The sequence below is a fragment of the Poeciliopsis prolifica genome, unplaced genomic scaffold, assembly GCF_027474105.1.
Source record: "Poeciliopsis prolifica strain line A6 unplaced genomic scaffold, Auburn_PproV2 SCAFFOLD003, whole genome shotgun sequence".
Classification (NCBI taxonomy): Eukaryota; Metazoa; Chordata; class Actinopteri; order Cyprinodontiformes; family Poeciliidae; genus Poeciliopsis; species Poeciliopsis prolifica.
This window is the reverse complement of record NW_026562378.1, coordinates 11,833,111-11,850,000: the sequence shown is the minus strand read 5'-3', so window position 1 is coordinate 11,850,000 and position 16,890 is coordinate 11,833,111. Positions and strand designations below refer to the sequence as shown.

General features: G+C 38.0%; 1 protein-coding gene across 2 annotated transcripts; it reads right to left on the bottom strand.

Annotated features, from left to right (window-relative positions):
* Positions 1 to 2,277: 2,277 nt before the first annotated feature.
* On the bottom strand, positions 2,278 to 15,222 carry b4galnt1b (beta-1,4-N-acetyl-galactosaminyl transferase 1b). 2 transcript variants are annotated; one of them, XM_055026794.1, is made up of 11 exons: positions 14,769 to 15,222; positions 11,868 to 12,094; positions 11,602 to 11,778; positions 9,469 to 9,575; positions 6,973 to 7,010; positions 6,707 to 6,887; positions 6,377 to 6,469; positions 6,094 to 6,281; positions 5,876 to 6,016; positions 5,541 to 5,778; positions 2,278 to 4,737 (listed from the first exon to the last, which is right to left on the bottom strand). In XM_055026794.1, the coding sequence occupies exons 2-11, from the start codon at positions 12,080 to 12,082 to the stop codon at positions 4,520 to 4,522; spliced, it is 1,596 nt and encodes a 531-aa protein (XP_054882769.1). In that variant the 5' UTR covers positions 12,083 to 12,094; positions 14,769 to 15,222; the 3' UTR covers positions 2,278 to 4,519. The 2 variants fall into 2 exon arrangements, with proteins under 2 accessions (XP_054882769.1, XP_054882770.1); XM_055026795.1 differs by lacking the exon at positions 14,769 to 15,222 and having other exon boundaries at positions 11,868 to 12,388.
* Between the last annotated feature and the right edge of the window lie 1,668 nt (positions 15,223 to 16,890).

Here is a 16,890-nt window from a genome sequence, read left to right as displayed (position 1 = left end):
TTTATTTAGACCCATATTTTTGGGAGGATAAATTCTGACAAGCATCTTTGAAAAAAAAAAATTAATAAATAAATCTTCTCCACAGGATGATGCCACCACTACCATGCTCCCCTGTGGGGTTGAGGTATTCTGAGTGATATCTTCTTCCACATATTGTGTCCTTCATCTGTGGCAAATTGCCTGTCAATTTATTTCAACAGTCAATTTTTTGCTACCCTCTATAGCATCTTTTTAACAAACTTTCTTTCTGAAGAACAGGTTTGTTGCATGCTTGACCAACAGTTTCCCTGCTGTCTGCAACCTGAGTTGTGGATCTCAGCAACTCCTGCAGTCTCGGTGAACGGCCATGTTTTTGGAAGATCTGCAGATCTGCTGTCCTCTTTTTGTTTTTGGCAAGATGAATGGAATCTGATGTGCCGTGGTTTCTGGCTTACGCAGACCAGAAGATCAGAAAGGTCAAAATGCAGTTGCTACTTCTCCTGCTCTGATTCCTGCACCTGTTTTCTGACTGATGACTGAAGAGACTAATTGGCCAACTGGTAAAAAACCATATGACCACCCTGGTGCATAATGAGCTGCTTAAAACTTGCCTATTTACATCGTGAAACACCCACATCCCAAACTGAAATTAATTAACTAAATGATTAAGCAGTTTGGTTTGAAATTGTTTAAAACACATAGTTTAGCTTTTGATCCCTTGTTTTATTTTCACTTGTCTCTGGAACAAAAGAAACTCTGTTAGTTTCTGAGGTAACATCCGAGGAGGATGACATGGACATTTCTTCATGAACAGTTATGGGTTTTGGTTTTGTTTTTCTGGTGCCTTCAGAAACCAGATATTCTACCCTGACTTTTATGGATGTTTGTATGTTTGAAAAACTGATTGTCTTTAATTCAAGTCTAAGTACTGGCTGCCACATTTTCCAGTCATGAACAAATTGAAAACCAGTCTGTTGCGATGATTAAAGAGGTAAATAGTTCATAAATTAGATTCACTTTAAGAACCAGTTCAACTGCATCTGCTTAGATGTTTTTATACTTCGCATTAATTTTCACACATGGCTGTTTTTGTCTGTTAAAAACAACCACTGGCTCTTCCCTCAGAAATGACTTCCTCTCTGCTCAGAGAGCCTGTTTGTCGTCTCCACTGTTTGTAGCATCCAGTCCCAGAGGCTCTTTGCTCATTTATTGGTTTAGTGCAAAACATGTCAGACCAACACTCATTAAGTGCCTCTCTATGATTCTGCAAAGCTGCAGAAATGCTTTTTATAAAACTGATACTTTTTTAAAAATCCTTAGCATAGTTGTTTTTATTTTTTAACATTGGAATAATTGTATATCGACAATATATTGCTGTTGTTAGAATTTTTTTTGTCCTTTTTTTAATTTTTAATTTTAGTGTTGGAACAAAAGCAATTACTGCAACAAATTTGTGCTTCAGTTTCGTTCTACATCCCTAGAGGCAGTTTGATGATGGGAACTGGAGGCGATTCCCAGCTGTATTTCTGCTTTTCCACGCATGTCCCACTGGAAGGAGCGCCCAGAGCAAAGCCTGGGAGACTGCGTGACCAACGGGCTGCAAATGCGTAAGGAGCCCTGAGGAGGAAACAGACGCTGTCCCTGGAGAGAAGGACGTCATGATTTCTTTTGTGGATCGATTGATGTCATTTTTAGTGTCATAAAAATAACATGATTTTAGTTTAAATCATGACAGATTTGCTCAGACGTGTGCAGCACAACAGGACTTCTTCAAATATTATTTACGTGAGATATTGTTCTTACTTTTGTTAGGATGTTTTTCCTTAATTCAAATTAAAGAAAATTTATTTATTTTTTTTACAAAATTCAAACATGATTTTGAAAAAACAATAAAAAAAACATGCATGTTTCAATTACCCAATAGCCAATTTCAGCATTTACTATTTCACTTGTTTAATCCTTGATTGAATTATGTATTTTTGCTTCTATCTACCTATCAATCTACCAACACCAAATGATATAAAAAAAAAAACTGAGGTTCTACAAATAGACACTATTACAATACTTACTATTTTTCTGTTGTTTTTTTTGTCTAGAAAAACTGGATTTACTTTCCTCAAATAACACTAAAAGTGCCAGTCTTTTTTATTTAGCTTTGCCTAAATAAAAATGGTTTTAGGCTGGAAACTATGTGCAAATATTAACATTCCAAATATGAAAATGTTTCATAATCTTCTAGAAAAAAGCTCTTAAAAAATCCAAATAAAACAGTTGATTAATAAAAATTGCAACAGATCATCATGTAATAGAAATATATTTTTAAAACATGATCATTTTAAAATATTTTCAGCTCTTAACCAGTTTTATTTCACTGGACTAAGGGCAGAAATGACTCTTTGGACTGTAAAGGTTGCAGGTTCTTGATCGGAAGCAACCATAACAAACCAAGCTGGATGACAATCCAGGTTTATCTTGACACCAGAAAGGGAATTTTAAAATATTTCCAAGCCTCCATGTGATAAATCTAGCGCACACAGTTACATGACCTCCCTAACCACCATTTATTTTAACGCTCTTGTGGAAATCCTTAGCAGGATTACAAAGGTTGCTGTAACATGGTGTACACCTCCAGACCTTAAAATCAATCAAAAATATATAAAACACATTTTTTCTATTGACATTTAATATCATTTGAAATAAAAATGGCTCATAATGCTGTGAAAGGAAACTTTCCACTTCAGTCGTCCTGTGATTTTTTTTGTTTTGTTTTGATTTTTGAGAGGGATGAGTGGGACAGTTTAAAGGAAATAAAACAATACATTTGTGTGAAGACAACAAATGCAGCTTTGCAAAAGATCAAATCTGTGGGCAAATTATGTCACAAACTCTAAAATGCAACAAAACAGGACTGTGCAGAAGTCTTATATTGTTAGTGTTATAAACTTTGTGTCATCAGAAATAACAAGTTTGCCAACAAGGAACAAATAAATGACATAAGACAGAAAAATATCCCAAATAGTTAAAAATATTCAAGAATTAGTTTTAAAAAATGTTTTTACAAATGGCATATTCTATGCGTCAAGAAATCAGTGCAATGATTCAAGAGAGCCACCTAGAGGCCATGATAGAAATTACAGCATCATCATTTCAACCACGCCAGGCTTATTACATTGTTATTACATTATTAAATTGTTTTTAAGTATATTATAGCTTTATTTTGTTGGGACTTTTTGTCTGTCTACTTCTGTTAATTTCAGTGATTTTTAATGGTATATTGCTTAGTTTATAAACAACAGTCAACTATTGCTTAGTGTCTGTTCAGCTTCTATTAGTTTTTTGTACTTTGGTTAGTTTTGAGGTGCAGAATTCAAAGAGCTCAAATGGTTGATTATTTATACATCGATTGGATAATGAATACTCAACAGAACATGCCATTTTGAAAAAAATTACTCAATTACAGATAGCTGGAACCCACAGTTCCAGCTATCTGTGGGTTAAGTGCCGGCATGGATGAGTCTGGACTGCTGCAATTTGCTGACATCAGAGGTGAGATGCTTGTGTGAGGGGTTAAAAAAAAAACAAAATTCACATCAGTTGGAACGGGTAATAAATGAAAATATATAAAAATTCAGGAACACAAAACCAGGGACATTAGATCTATGATCTAAACTGAGTTAGTCAGTTTAGTTTCTGTTACTTATTATTTCGGAAAACAAAAATGTTTTCTCTATTTCTGTTTTTGTTATTTTGTTCATTTTAGTTAAGTATAGTAACTTTGCACCACACATTCTTTGACTTTTGGTACCTAAGCGGAATAGAAACATCGTCCCTGTTTTTGTTGCTCACAGCTTTCTTCTGACTCTGACTAGTCCAACTATGCTTCAAGAACTCAATTAGTTATTCTATCTGCTTGTTTTTCATTAGTCATTGATTTTATTGAGTGATATTAACATGCACTTTGGTTCATCCATGTTTCCTTTCTGGGCAGCATTTCAAGATGCATTTTTCCTTTCATTTCCCTGGGTGCAAACAAACAACCAAAGCTGCTCCCCGATTTGCCGTCGCTCCAGATGGACAGGTTAAGAAGTTTCTCTCCCTCAAATGGGGCTTTGAGGGAGGACTGTAGGTGCAGAGGTAGAAAAAAGGTGACAAAAAATAACTGAAACACTCCAACGTCTGCAGCCAGACCTTTGAGTCTGAATATTCTTCATGTGGCACTGGAAAATTCAGGAGTATCTCCGACTGGGAAGTGTCTCACACCAGTAAGGAGTTCTTGTTCTCACTCCGTCGGTGTCATGATTGGTTTCCGGAGCAAGAAAACACATATTTCACAGGAAAACAATGTGAAAAAGAAGACTGTCGAGGTTTTTCCAAAACAAATCCCATCGACCCTCTGTTGAGGTTTTTTACAGAACTGCCCCAAAGGCAGAAAAACCAAGCTGCCACAAGTTTTATCTGTCAGTGCAGGGTGGAGGAAAATGTCTTTGGAGACTCGGGAAGAACAGACAGACCTTCAGAGAGACCAGGAGGGACGTGAGTACTAGTTACGAGTCAAACACTGAAACCGGTTTTTGAAGTACAGGAGGCCGTTTTTTGTACGCGTGGCGTCAGAGGAAGCTGGCGGGTAGCGAAACTTGGCATATGTCTTGTCGCTTTCTGACTGCGTGACCCACGGTAGTTTGATTTTGGTTGCGTGATTGATGATGACGTCGTCACAGGAACCAACGTGGAGAGATCCAAGGCCGTCAATGAAAAACTCTAAAAAAAGAAGAAGAAGAAGAAGAACAGAGAACTCAGAGCATCGAATCACTCATCATTTTGGTTTTTCTTTTCAATAATATCTCATATTCGTATATGAGATAGTAAGCAGATTTGCTTAACTACATATAGTACTGATTGGTTCTTCTCTATCCTAGGAATACTGTGTGGTTCATTTATATTTTACATTTTTAAAGCAGTTGTTTGCATGTTAACTTTGTGAAAGACTTTTTTTCCTCTAAGTGTTTCGTACATGATGTGTTAAAGCATCAGGGTGGCAGCAAGCACAGATATTTCAGATCTTCTGTCAGAGTTAAGCACACGTCAGACACATATTTAGCAACTGAGGGTGACATAATGCTCTACACTGCAAACTATTGTTTCTTCAGATGAATATATGCATTCACATTAGTTTCACTACACACTCAACAACAAACATAGCACCGTAGAGATCAGGTTTATGTGCAAAACTGCATAAAAAGTGTAGGTGTCAACACCTACATCTCCCCGGAGTGTGATACTCATGCACTGCAGAGAGAATGTGAAAGTTAAATTTGAATTGTCAAAGTTTAAAATAACTACTGTTTCATCTGCAGCTGTTGCCCCAAAGCTTTTCTAAAAATATCCCAGTGAACACTGTGCTTCTTCTTTCTCTTAAGTGTGCAGAGGGAACATTAGGTGAGCCCTATTTTTAGCCGACATCGTGTCTTCAAATGTTGTTTAAATTATCCAGAAAGGAATAAAATGCACAGATTTTGTTGTTTTGATAGTAAATTTGATCTCAGTGTTTGGACTGCACTCACCCAGGTGAGCTACCCTGGCGAGGCGGGGGTCAAAGCCGACCTGCTGGACTTTATCCGTGCGAGCTAAGAAGAAGTTAATGACCCCGTCCGTCACAACACAGTTAGGAAATCCTTCAATTATGTGGTGAAATCCTCTTCTCATGTGCAAACAGTCTCCTTCTTCCTCTCCTGGCTCGATGGAGATGGTTTGTCGGTAAGTAGCTGTGTACCCTGTAGCTTCTCGCACTGCACCCCCAACCTACAAACACACAAGAATGGAAAACATGGAGTCAAATCTCTGCGGTAAAACTTTACAGACTCATTTTGAGCAACAATTTCTCTTCCAGAGCACCAACCAGATCCAGAGTGGTCCTCTCTAAAACGTCCACAAGCTTCTCCAGCTTCGTATTAGCAGTGAAGAAGAAGTCATCGTCCACCCAAAGCACGTATTTGGTTGTGACCTGGGAAACAGCCAGGTTTCGTCCAGCAAACCAACCCTACGACACAAGAGGTTTGAGCTCTACAGACTCAGAGAGAGTTAGCTGCAACAGCAGAGAGAGACGAGCTTGCTTACCTTCCCAAAAGGCATGATGTACTGCTCGATGTAAGGCCCAGAAATGGTTTTTGGGTTCTCGCTATCATCAGCAATCACTATCGTGACTGTGGGATAGTATTTTCTGATACTGTCAATAAGGTTTTGAAGCTTTTCATAACGCAGGAAGGTCTTTGTCGCTACAGTAATGAGCGCACTGACGTTGTACTCTGCAGAGGACAGACATATTTTATGTCAAACATAACATATTTATGCAGAAATCACTGGTTTGGCTGCGAGAAATAAAAAGATCATGCTACTGTACCTTCCTGAGGTCCAGTGTCATAAAGTTTTGGAGTTACTCCGTGACGGATCTTGATGCTGAAGGAAGCTTGATGACCTTCTGTCTCAAACTCCACTAAGGGGCACAAAAAAATTTGATTCGTAGATCTACAGACAGATCTATTTAGGAAAATAAAGACTCCATTTGAACAGTATAAAATATTCAAAAAAATATCAAGGATAAAACCATCATAAACCATCTTAGGACAGTTTCATTTTGCGCAAACTGAAAGAAGATTTGCTACAAATATAAAAAAGGGGATAACGGTAATTAATTTGCTAATGTTTTTATCTAAATCTGAAGACGTCTTACCTGTGTCTGCAGTGTTGGGATGATATTTTGTGTTTGTGTAGGTGACAAACTGCAGCTGTCGGTTCAAGTTCAGCAGCAAACTGCTGGACAGACTCATATGCATCCCTCCATCACCTTTTATTTTCACTCCCTCCACTTCTGCTGCTACGTTTAGTGTTCCTAGCGTGGCATTGATGTTTATCTGCAGAAGGATGGAAAATGAAATGGAAAAAGTGACAGAAATCCACAAATCTGGACGACAGAAAATGAAACAGGCGGATACTCACTGTGTAATGGTCTCTGTGACGGTCGTGTAAGGCCAGGCCTGAAACAAGAAGTTAATTTTTTAAATCTGACTTGCAAGAGTTTCGGTTTTACAAAACAGCGACAGATGTTGCTTTGAGAAATTTCTCAGTCAAGTTGTAAAGATTACTTCACTCACAAACAATGCAAAAAAAAAAAAAACTTTTTAATACAAGAATCCTGTTTGAGACAAAAGAAGTGTCATGATCCCTTCAGTTCTTTCCTGTTATTGTTTTTCTTCTTAATTCAGCATTGAATAAATGCTGAATTAAGATTGCATTGTTTTTTGATTATGTGTTTTTGTTTCTTTTTTTTAAGTGACCACAGTGGATTGAGTCATCACCCACTATTAGAGGAGTGGGCAATCCTGGTCCTCGAGGGCCGGTGTCCTGCAACTCTTGGATGTCTCCCTGGTCCAACACACTTAAATCCAATAGCTGACTCACCTCCTAAGTGCAGTCAGGTTCTCCAGAGTCCTGCTAATGACCTCAGTATTTGACTCAGGTGTGTTGAAGTGGAGATACATGTAAAAGTTGCAGGAGACCAAACCTCGAGGAGTTCCCACCCCTGCATGAGAGTGTCCAGACTTCATGAGGTCTGTCACCATGATTAGCATTGACCATAACACCATGGCAAGAACAGCTACAATTTCTGAGAGCTGCTTCCTGAAAATTAAGGCCACAAGAAGATCTCTGGTTTTCAAAGCGTTTCTGGAGGCCATAACAAAGGAGATGGCTGACACAATCAAAGCAAAAAATGTTGAAAGAACCTTTTTTCTTAAGTTAATGAATTAGGAATAGTTTTTAATCAGTATTTCAACATTCTGACCAGAAGTTAAACCCTTTGTTTGAAGAACAAATAATCCTTTGTTTTATTTGTACAAAGGGTTCATTCTACAGCTGTGATGGTCGTTATAAATAGTTCAGAGTGTTTCACTTGATGGAAGACTTGATATTACTGACTCTATTAAAATGCTATTTTAATAGAGTTGCACTTGTTGCTACTTGATGTAAGAAGAATTATTAGTGACTTTATTATTAAAAGATTTGACATAAAACTTTATGAAATCTTTATTGTTGGTCCTACTTCTTCCACTTTATTTCCAGCAGGGGAAAATATTGATATCTGTGTTGTTAAAGCTTTTGACAGTGTAGTAACACTTGATGACGTCTGTAACAAGTGCAATGTATAAGGAAAAATATGAATCGCACAATTATAATGATCTTGTAACTGTCACAGTAAAGACTAACAACAAACAACATTGTAGAGTAATAATACTCAAAGATACGTAACTTTTTACATTTTGTTAAATAGCTATTATGACATATTTATGAGAGATACTCTCATAAATATGTATGAAAGTACATATTCATTGGTTAATGTATTGGTTAAAGATTTTTGGTTAATGTCAAGTTGTCATAATGAAGATATTTTAAATGTCAACTTTAAAAGTGTCCTTATTTATGGCACTTTATGATAACAGTCATAAATATTCATGAAGACTTGATCTACCATATGTCCAGTTTTTCACTAAACTTTTTTGGGGAATTTGCTGAAAGTCAGAGAATCTTGGTCAATAATGTTATTCTGATTCCAGACTTTCTAGATCTAATCAATATATGGCAACAAAATTGTTTATTTCCAGCAAACTGCAGGTAAAGCAGCTAAAATGATTTTGTTTTTGTTACGTAGGTTGAGATTCGTTACAGATCTTTTTCCTTGTACACGTCTGATGGAGCTCCGCTGAGCTCTTGACTGACATGGAGGTGCTATAATTTGTTGTAAGAGTTTCTAGTTTCATCCTCTCAGAATCCCGGACCTGACTGCGTATAAAACATACATAATGTTTCCCCAAACCTAGCGATGCAGATTATCTCTGCTTGAGACGTTTATGATCAATATAATTATCAACGATGCACTTTAATTCTACATTTACATTTCTTTAAAGTCAAAATCAAACACTTTTCCAGAAAGTATTTCCAAAATTCTTTTATAATTAATTCTAAAAAATATAAATGTAAAGCATCACATTGAATTTATTATATATTTCTACAAATGGTTGGGATGAAAATAAAGAAGCACACACCTACAGACTGGAGGAGAAATGGATAGATTAGCAGGGGATGGATGAATAGACAGAACAATGTATGAACATCCAGATGGATGAATGGATGGACAGGTTCTGCAGTGACTGTCTCAATAGACTGAAACCACAGAGATCAATTACCCCTTTCTCTGCAAACTGCATGGCTTGCAATGATTAAATACTAAAAACACAGCGAATACTTATTATAGCTGTTTTGTCTCATATTACCAGTTTGGTGCAGTTTTGCAGCTCCCTTTTAAAATCCGGACTGATTGAAATCACTTTAAAAGACTAAATGAAAGTCAGACTTTTTGAATCCAAATATCTTGAGACATTGAGAAATGACTCAAGACTTTTACACAACATGCGTAAAGACGTCAGGTAAACTTTATACCTGGGATGATGATTGTTTTCAGGGGCCGCACTTCCAGCCCCTGTGTTGGATACTGCAGGGGATTGTTGGCCTCGGCGATGATGATCGTGTCTGCAGCAGTCTTGGATCTGATGAGGAAGGTTTTTGATCAAAACTATGCAGAAAGCAATCAGATAATCTTAAAACCAACTCTTTAAGAGAACAAGCAGAAAGATTATGTTTAATGTTGGGTTGGTTTGCTCTTTGAAAATGTCTGCCGGCAGGATGAGTGGCAGCCTTGACACATTCGTCCCAGCGTTCAATTCGATCTTTATCTATTTCTTGTCTGAGCTGATGCAAATAAACACCACTAGTGCCACAACAACCTTTTAAAAAAAAGCCAGCCTGAAGCCGTAGAAAGTAAAGTAGCACCTATAAAAAATTAACAAATAAAAACAGCCTTATATATATAAACCTGAATAGTGAATAGACTTTTATGAACGAGACATGCACTGTCACTGTCACTTCAACAAGGCTTTGCATTTCCTGTTTTTACTCCAGGTGAGAAAACAGTTCATGTCAGCAACCTTTTTGTCTGATTTGAACAGTCTGTGTTAATTATGTAACTCGTTATTGTCTAGATGCTGTTGGTATTTTATGCAATAGCAGAATTTCCTATTAAATTCATTCCACATATTTAATGATTTATGAAGGCACTCAAGCTGCAACCACAAGCTGCAATGCAATTACCGGTAACTGGGACTGCATGAAACAGACCAACACAAAGTAAACCATAGTGGTGACATGGAGGGAAAAGTCCATCCATCCCCCCAGAGACAAAAATTTGCTGAATCACGACTGTCCACAAGGGGCCAGTTGTAGCAGAATCCATTAATAAAACCCTCTACCAAACTGTTAAAATATTAAATAGCTGTCTCTAAATTCCATTATTATCTCTTAAGATTAATATGGAACATTTTTTATATGTTCTATATGCATCTTCAAAGACATACAGTGTCTTTGAAGACTCACTAAAATAAATTCAGTGAGTTAGAGTTTGAACCTAAATGTGTGAGTTTGTGAAAGATAAACTTACAGTAGTAAGTTGTGTTAACTTTGTTATTAATTTAGTCAAACTTCCAAGATTTTAATAAATTAGAGTTAATTAGAGTATTTCCCAGAATGCTTGTGGCTTGAGTTTATATTCTCAAGCCACAAGCCACACGGAGTCAAATGGAGGTGTGTTACATTGATCTGACTCTTGTGTGATTTTCAGACAAAATGTTCATTTAAATGTTTGAGTATAATGTCCTGTTCACACTAAACGTTTATAAGCAGAATTCATGAGCAGATTAGCCGTTTATTCACACAATTTTTAACAAGAACTTTAGTTGTTCTGAAGTGATGCAGTTATTTTAACTTGATATTATGAGGGAAAACAACAGAAAAATGTGAGCTGTTTGATGAGGTGAGAGAAGTTTTGTCCATATTGTGAAATAATTATTTGGTTTAAATTGCAGCATTAAGTTAAACCTCACAATTCAAGATTAATGAACTTAAAATGCAACTTATTTCTTGCTGATAAATCAACTTAAAGAACTTTAATTTCTGAGTTGAAACCAAAACAATTTTCTTGTTGAGCTAAATCGCATTTCAGTCAGACTTTTGTTTTCAAGTTAAAGCACCTTTAGATGTTTTACAGTGTCGAAGACAGATTAAAATTGCTGTGATTTAAACATAATTTAAGCACAAAAGTTATTATATTTAAGGTTCTATTTATGTGGCTCCCTTGGGACAGAGAGGGCCACATAAAAAATTATGGCGGACCAAATTTGGCCCTCGGGCCTTGAGTTTGACACATGTGATTTAAACCAGTCCACTCCAGTTAGATGCTTAGAGGTGAACATCTGTTCCCTTCCTATTTGTGTGCCAATGCACAGTATTTTACTGATGTTGCTTCCCAAATAAAAAAAAAGTTTCTTAAATACCTGGAGCCTCTTTCCAAGTGTAATTTACAAAATAACCTGAAACTGTCATAACAATGTACAGTGAATGAATATGACCAGTATTTTTTTTTTACAAGACATTTCTGTGTCTATTGATAAACGAACAAAAATAATAAGAAATGCCCTCATGAGTTTTGTTCCCAGACTTGTCTGTAACTTCCTTATTTACCTCAGCTGGAAGCCTCTGTACTCTTTAGCTCGTCTCATTTTCATTTCCTCCAGCTCAGAGGCGTCAAAGGCCGTGTGCAGAGAGTGAGCTGACACCCGCGGAAACAGCAGCTGTGCAAAGGGCAGGTTCACTCCTGGATTCTCACCCTCACAAATGCACCCATTACGTGCCAACAAGCTGAGCGGACAATCAAATTCACATGTAAGTAGATTTTAATTCACACATGAGGTCAAGTGAATTCTTAGTATCAAGAATACAAGCCTTACCCTGCTATACTTTTCCTGATATGAAAGGGGATGCTGCTTGACTGATGGTCCAGTTCTGGCAGCCTCTCCTCCGGGTGCCTCTCCACTGTCGGCCCCAGCCGCTGCCACACGTCCACCGTGTTGTAGGCACGAGTGGGCCATGAGTGAAGGAGAGCCAGTACCAGCACCACAGACACCAGGATGGCGAGCAGAACTGTCTTTCTCAGGGACCGCATCCTGAATGAAACCTGTTGCCCAAGGTGTAGAAAAAGGACCTTTCAGCTGTGTAACTGTCAAGTCCACGCCCTATAAGACACTGTGTGCCACTCAAAAAACCTCGGTGACAGATCCAGATCCCAGTAAGGCATTCTGCTTCTTCTCCTAAAGTGTGTAAGGTGGTTCGATTGCTGGTAAATACAATCCTTGAGTGAAGAATAATCGATATAGCAATGTAACTAACATCTGAAGTCCAACAAATACACTTTAGATTTGTAATAAAACCACAGATTATGAGACTCAATTTCAATAAACATGCTTTGTATCATTTACTATGACTAAATACAGACCAATAGTCCATATTAAAGACTAGTTGTGTTTATTGTTGCCATATTTTTATGTTGGGAAATACAGTATTTCAAAAGTTATCCATGTTGACGCAAAGAACTTTGCATCTGGTTTCATTTATTTTCCTGGCCAGAGTTGTTACTCGTTTTCCCCCCTCACCATTCTATTTCCTCGCAGCCACACATCTGTTCTAGCAAAACACAGTAAGGTCTTTATCCTCTTGATGTAACCAACAACAAAAAAAGGAATAATCTGCTTGTGAGCTTCAGTGCTTCCATTGGTCATGTTGTCCATATATATATATATAGCTCTGTTTATTAAGAAAGCATGTGAAATTTCACCCATTACTGAAAACAATGAAGAAAACACAACATAACCAAACAGAATCCATTACAAGCCTCCAGATGTGACGTAGTATGAATGGAGCCCAACACAAGCCTCTGTGTGTTGTTGGCTCTGAGAGGCTCTCTTCTTCTGCAGCACAGCTCAGGCCATGGTAATCATTACACAACAGATACTGCGTTTTAGAAAAACTAATTGATCTACGGTACTCAAATTTTACCTCACTGGTTTGATCCAGTCAGAGATTGGTTAATCTTTGTTGGGAGGAACCAGCTTTTCCAGAAACCAGGCAGGCAGTGATGTCTTCATGTGAGTTTCTGCTCCATCCGTAAGTAACTTAACTAAACAATCAACCCAGTAATTCTGGAAGTAACTGTGTCTTGTTAGTTTCTATTACTTGATTGATTTCACAATTAACTTTACCATAGTTCTAATCTAATAAATATGCAGAAATCTTCTTACTGCTAAGTAGCATCATAAAAACGTACGAAAAAATGCACATCTAAGGTTGATTATTAATAAATTGCTAAGACTCTTTAGTTAATAACTACTAATAATTGACAGCACTTTTCCTCATTACGTGTATCAGCATGATTTCAGTTCACACCCCTGTCTTGTTTACTCTGTCCTTTTTCCTCTTATGTCAGCTATTCTTCATCCTCCAATTTCCTTTGCCTTCGCTCACATGTAACTTTTAACTCTACTGGTTCCTTTCCCGCTTCTCTCCACACTATAAAGTCTCAGAGCTACCCTGACTTATAGAAATTAGTTAACTTTATTAGGCTAACAATAAAATGCACTGTCGTCTTAACATGTATGAAGTGAAAAACACAACATACTCATTGCTGAGAGTGAACATTACTTCATTTAGAGTTGATCTCACTCGTAAACAGTAAGTTACAGGCATTTCTTTCACTGTGCACTCAAAGAAAAAGTGTGCATGTGCAGATCAAATAAAACAGAAATGTCTCAAAATAATCTTAAGATGTTTTCTAAATTTACATAGTCCTGACGCAAATCATAATATATTTATATTTTCTTCGATTTCAGCGAGTATGGCAGTAACTTCTATCTGCTGCTATAGTTTGTGCTGAGCTCAGTCATGATGTTAAGAGCTGAAAGCGTTTAGCTACTGGATGTACAGACAAAACAGATATTGATCATGCCCCTTGACTGCTTGAGTATTCCTTCAATACACACCAGGACAGAAAGTTCACAACATTTCCCTGTTGAAATGTAACGTTTATCTTTAGTTTTCATCACAGGATTGGGGCACTAAATTATTTTACTTATTCATTTTGAACAGAAATGAGGCAGATGTTACAATTCGACATAAAAAAAAGCATAAAACTCCCATGTAAAAAAGGGGAAAAGGAGTAAATGAGTACAAATAAAATAGAAATACTAGGTTTTAAACATTTTTGGTGTCACCATCAACACCAAGCATGCCTGCAGGTGAGAAGAGGCTCACAGACAGGAACTATGAGGAGCGTTGTTGGGATACAACTGAGGGTTCCTCCCAAAGTGGCAGAATCACTGCTCGTTTGGGTCCATCTGTCTAACGCCACATCCCATCCACCGACCGACATCTGGGATAATAAAAATATATATATATATACATAAAAAATATAATAAAAAATGGGAGGATAACACAGTTCTCCGTCCTTCCGAAACAGCGGGGTTGAAATGCCAATCGGCGAGCAGCAAGCAGGCCCATTAGCCTGCACCTTTAACGGTGAAAATACTGCAGGGGAGCTCCATGCAGACCGCGAATGTACGCTTTACATCCTAAACCCATCTGACGAATGCGACCTCATCCTTCATTTAGGCAATCTCTTGCACACAAATACATTTTTTTTCTTGTCTGTTTCTCAAAAAAAGAAAAAAAAAGAGAAATAGACATGTTCATCAGGAGCTCGAAGCATCGTCCAAAAGCATCCCCCCCTTGAGAACGGGCCCTTTTCTCTTCAATCAGAGGCTTATTATTGAAGGAATTAAAACGATCCGGCTCCTCACCTCAGTTAAGACGCGCTCCAAGAAGTGTCACCTCTCTGCTGCACATTGCGCTCCGCTGCGACGACGGATCCGTTCCACGGCGGTCTGACGGCAGTCGAACCAGATAAAGGGAGCAAACGGGGTAGACTGACAGCAAGGCGGCCGCCGCACATCGCAGCACACACACAGCGGCAGCGCGCTGTGGATGGACGAATGGTTCCCCCCTGCAGAAACAGCGGCTGCAGCGCAAGCGGAGAGGCGCCGCACCTCCACGCCGAGAGCCAGAGGGATGTCTGAGCCGCACAAGCTCCAGCCTGCACTGGCAAAGGAAATGCTCGTTTATTTTAAAAATGCCCCATTATACTGGAGCGTTCTCGCGTCAAAAGCATGAAAGGCTTTTAAGAAAACAAAAACAAAAACAAATCGCTTTGTTGCAGCAATGTGTACAGTCAGAGTGCACTCTGGGAAACCCCTTCCTTCTGCTGCTCTGCTCACATTCCCGCACTCCTCATACACAAGCCCACTAAAGTCAGGACGGGTGTGGCTGTCAATGAAGTGGAATATGATTGTAAATGTAATTGAATGGCAGATTCCCACATCCTCCATTGAGGAAATGTTTTTCGGCCTTTTCAGAGCACAATTTCACGTTATTTGCACTTAGTATTATGTAAAAGTACCTCCCCCCCCCCTTTTTTTTAAGCTTTACATCAGGTTAGGACACCATTCCCTCATAAACAAGAATCAAGGTGTTGCTTTGATTCTTTCATGCATGTTTGAGATCCTTCGAGAAGCAGCTCCTCCTCTTAGCTCTGGTTTCCAAACCTCTGAACCTTTGCATTCAAGAACCCCTCCACATTGACTTCCTTGCTCAGGTCCTTCAAACTAACCAGCAACAATTATGCCAGCTACTGGAAGCAGAGTGCCAGAAAGAGCAAGAGTTTCTTAAAGAGACAGAGACTCAATTTCAAGGAATCAGATTCTGATATGCAGAGCAATTTTATAACAACTGATATTAAAATTTGTTGAGAATCAGACTTCTTTGAACCAAAAGTCACCTCAGAAGTACAGAATGCTACTGTATTTCTGAAGAAGACATGTTGTTGTGACATGTGGAAGCAACCTCTAGAACAGGGGTGTCAAACTCCAGTCCTCCAGGTGTCCTGCAGTTTTTCAATGTGCCAAAGGTACAAAACACTGGAATGAAATGGCTTCATTACCTCCTCCTTGTGTAGATAAGTTCTCCAGAGTCTTGCTAATGACCTATTATTGTATTCAGGTGGTGCAGCAGAGGCACATCTAAACGTTGCAGGATACCGGCCCTCGAGGACTGGAGTTTGACACCCCTGCTCTAGAACTTTAAATGTTTTAAATGTTATGCTGGTGTCTCTTTATTAACTCTTAACATTCAAAAGTTTGTCTTCACCTAGCACACATTAAACCCTGACTCCTTAAGCATCATATGCTAATCTGAAATTACTGCATTTTCAGGCACTTTCTTGATATCAACCCGGACCAAGGCCAAGATCAAGATCATCTCCAAGAGGACAGGGAAAACTTTTCAAAAGAAGTCGGGTCACTGTCATCCCCCGTGTTTCAACTCTACTGAAAACCTCATGGACTTTGAGTGGAATTTCATAGTGAGAACTTTCTAACCAAACTATAGATATTGTTGCCCCTCCACGCAAAATCAAACAAACAAAAAACTATGCAGGCATGAAGGCAACTTATCCCTGAACAGGAATATTTTTGAGAGATTTTTTTGGTTTAAAGGTCAGCATAATCTTAAGACATCTCTTTTAATTAAATTTTGTTAAGGCTCCCACTTTCTGTTCTTCAGATGTAATTTTGACTGTACAGGCACCATGTTTAACTTATCTTGGCAGTGTGTTGTCAAATATTGTTTCACTGTTTTATATTTTGAAGTTGGAGCTCTGATTTTGCCCTAAAGGAAATTCAAGTCTAAATGTTTCATTTAAATTTTGATCAAACTAAAATTTGCAATTTTTTTCTATGCTTTGGATTGAAAGTTAAATGTTTCATTTGTTTTATGTTGCATCATATTGTTCCTCACTTCCACAAAAAGTTGTATTTGTATTGAAAAGTAGTGTGCTGAGTTGTACAATGCATTATTTCCATAATTTAT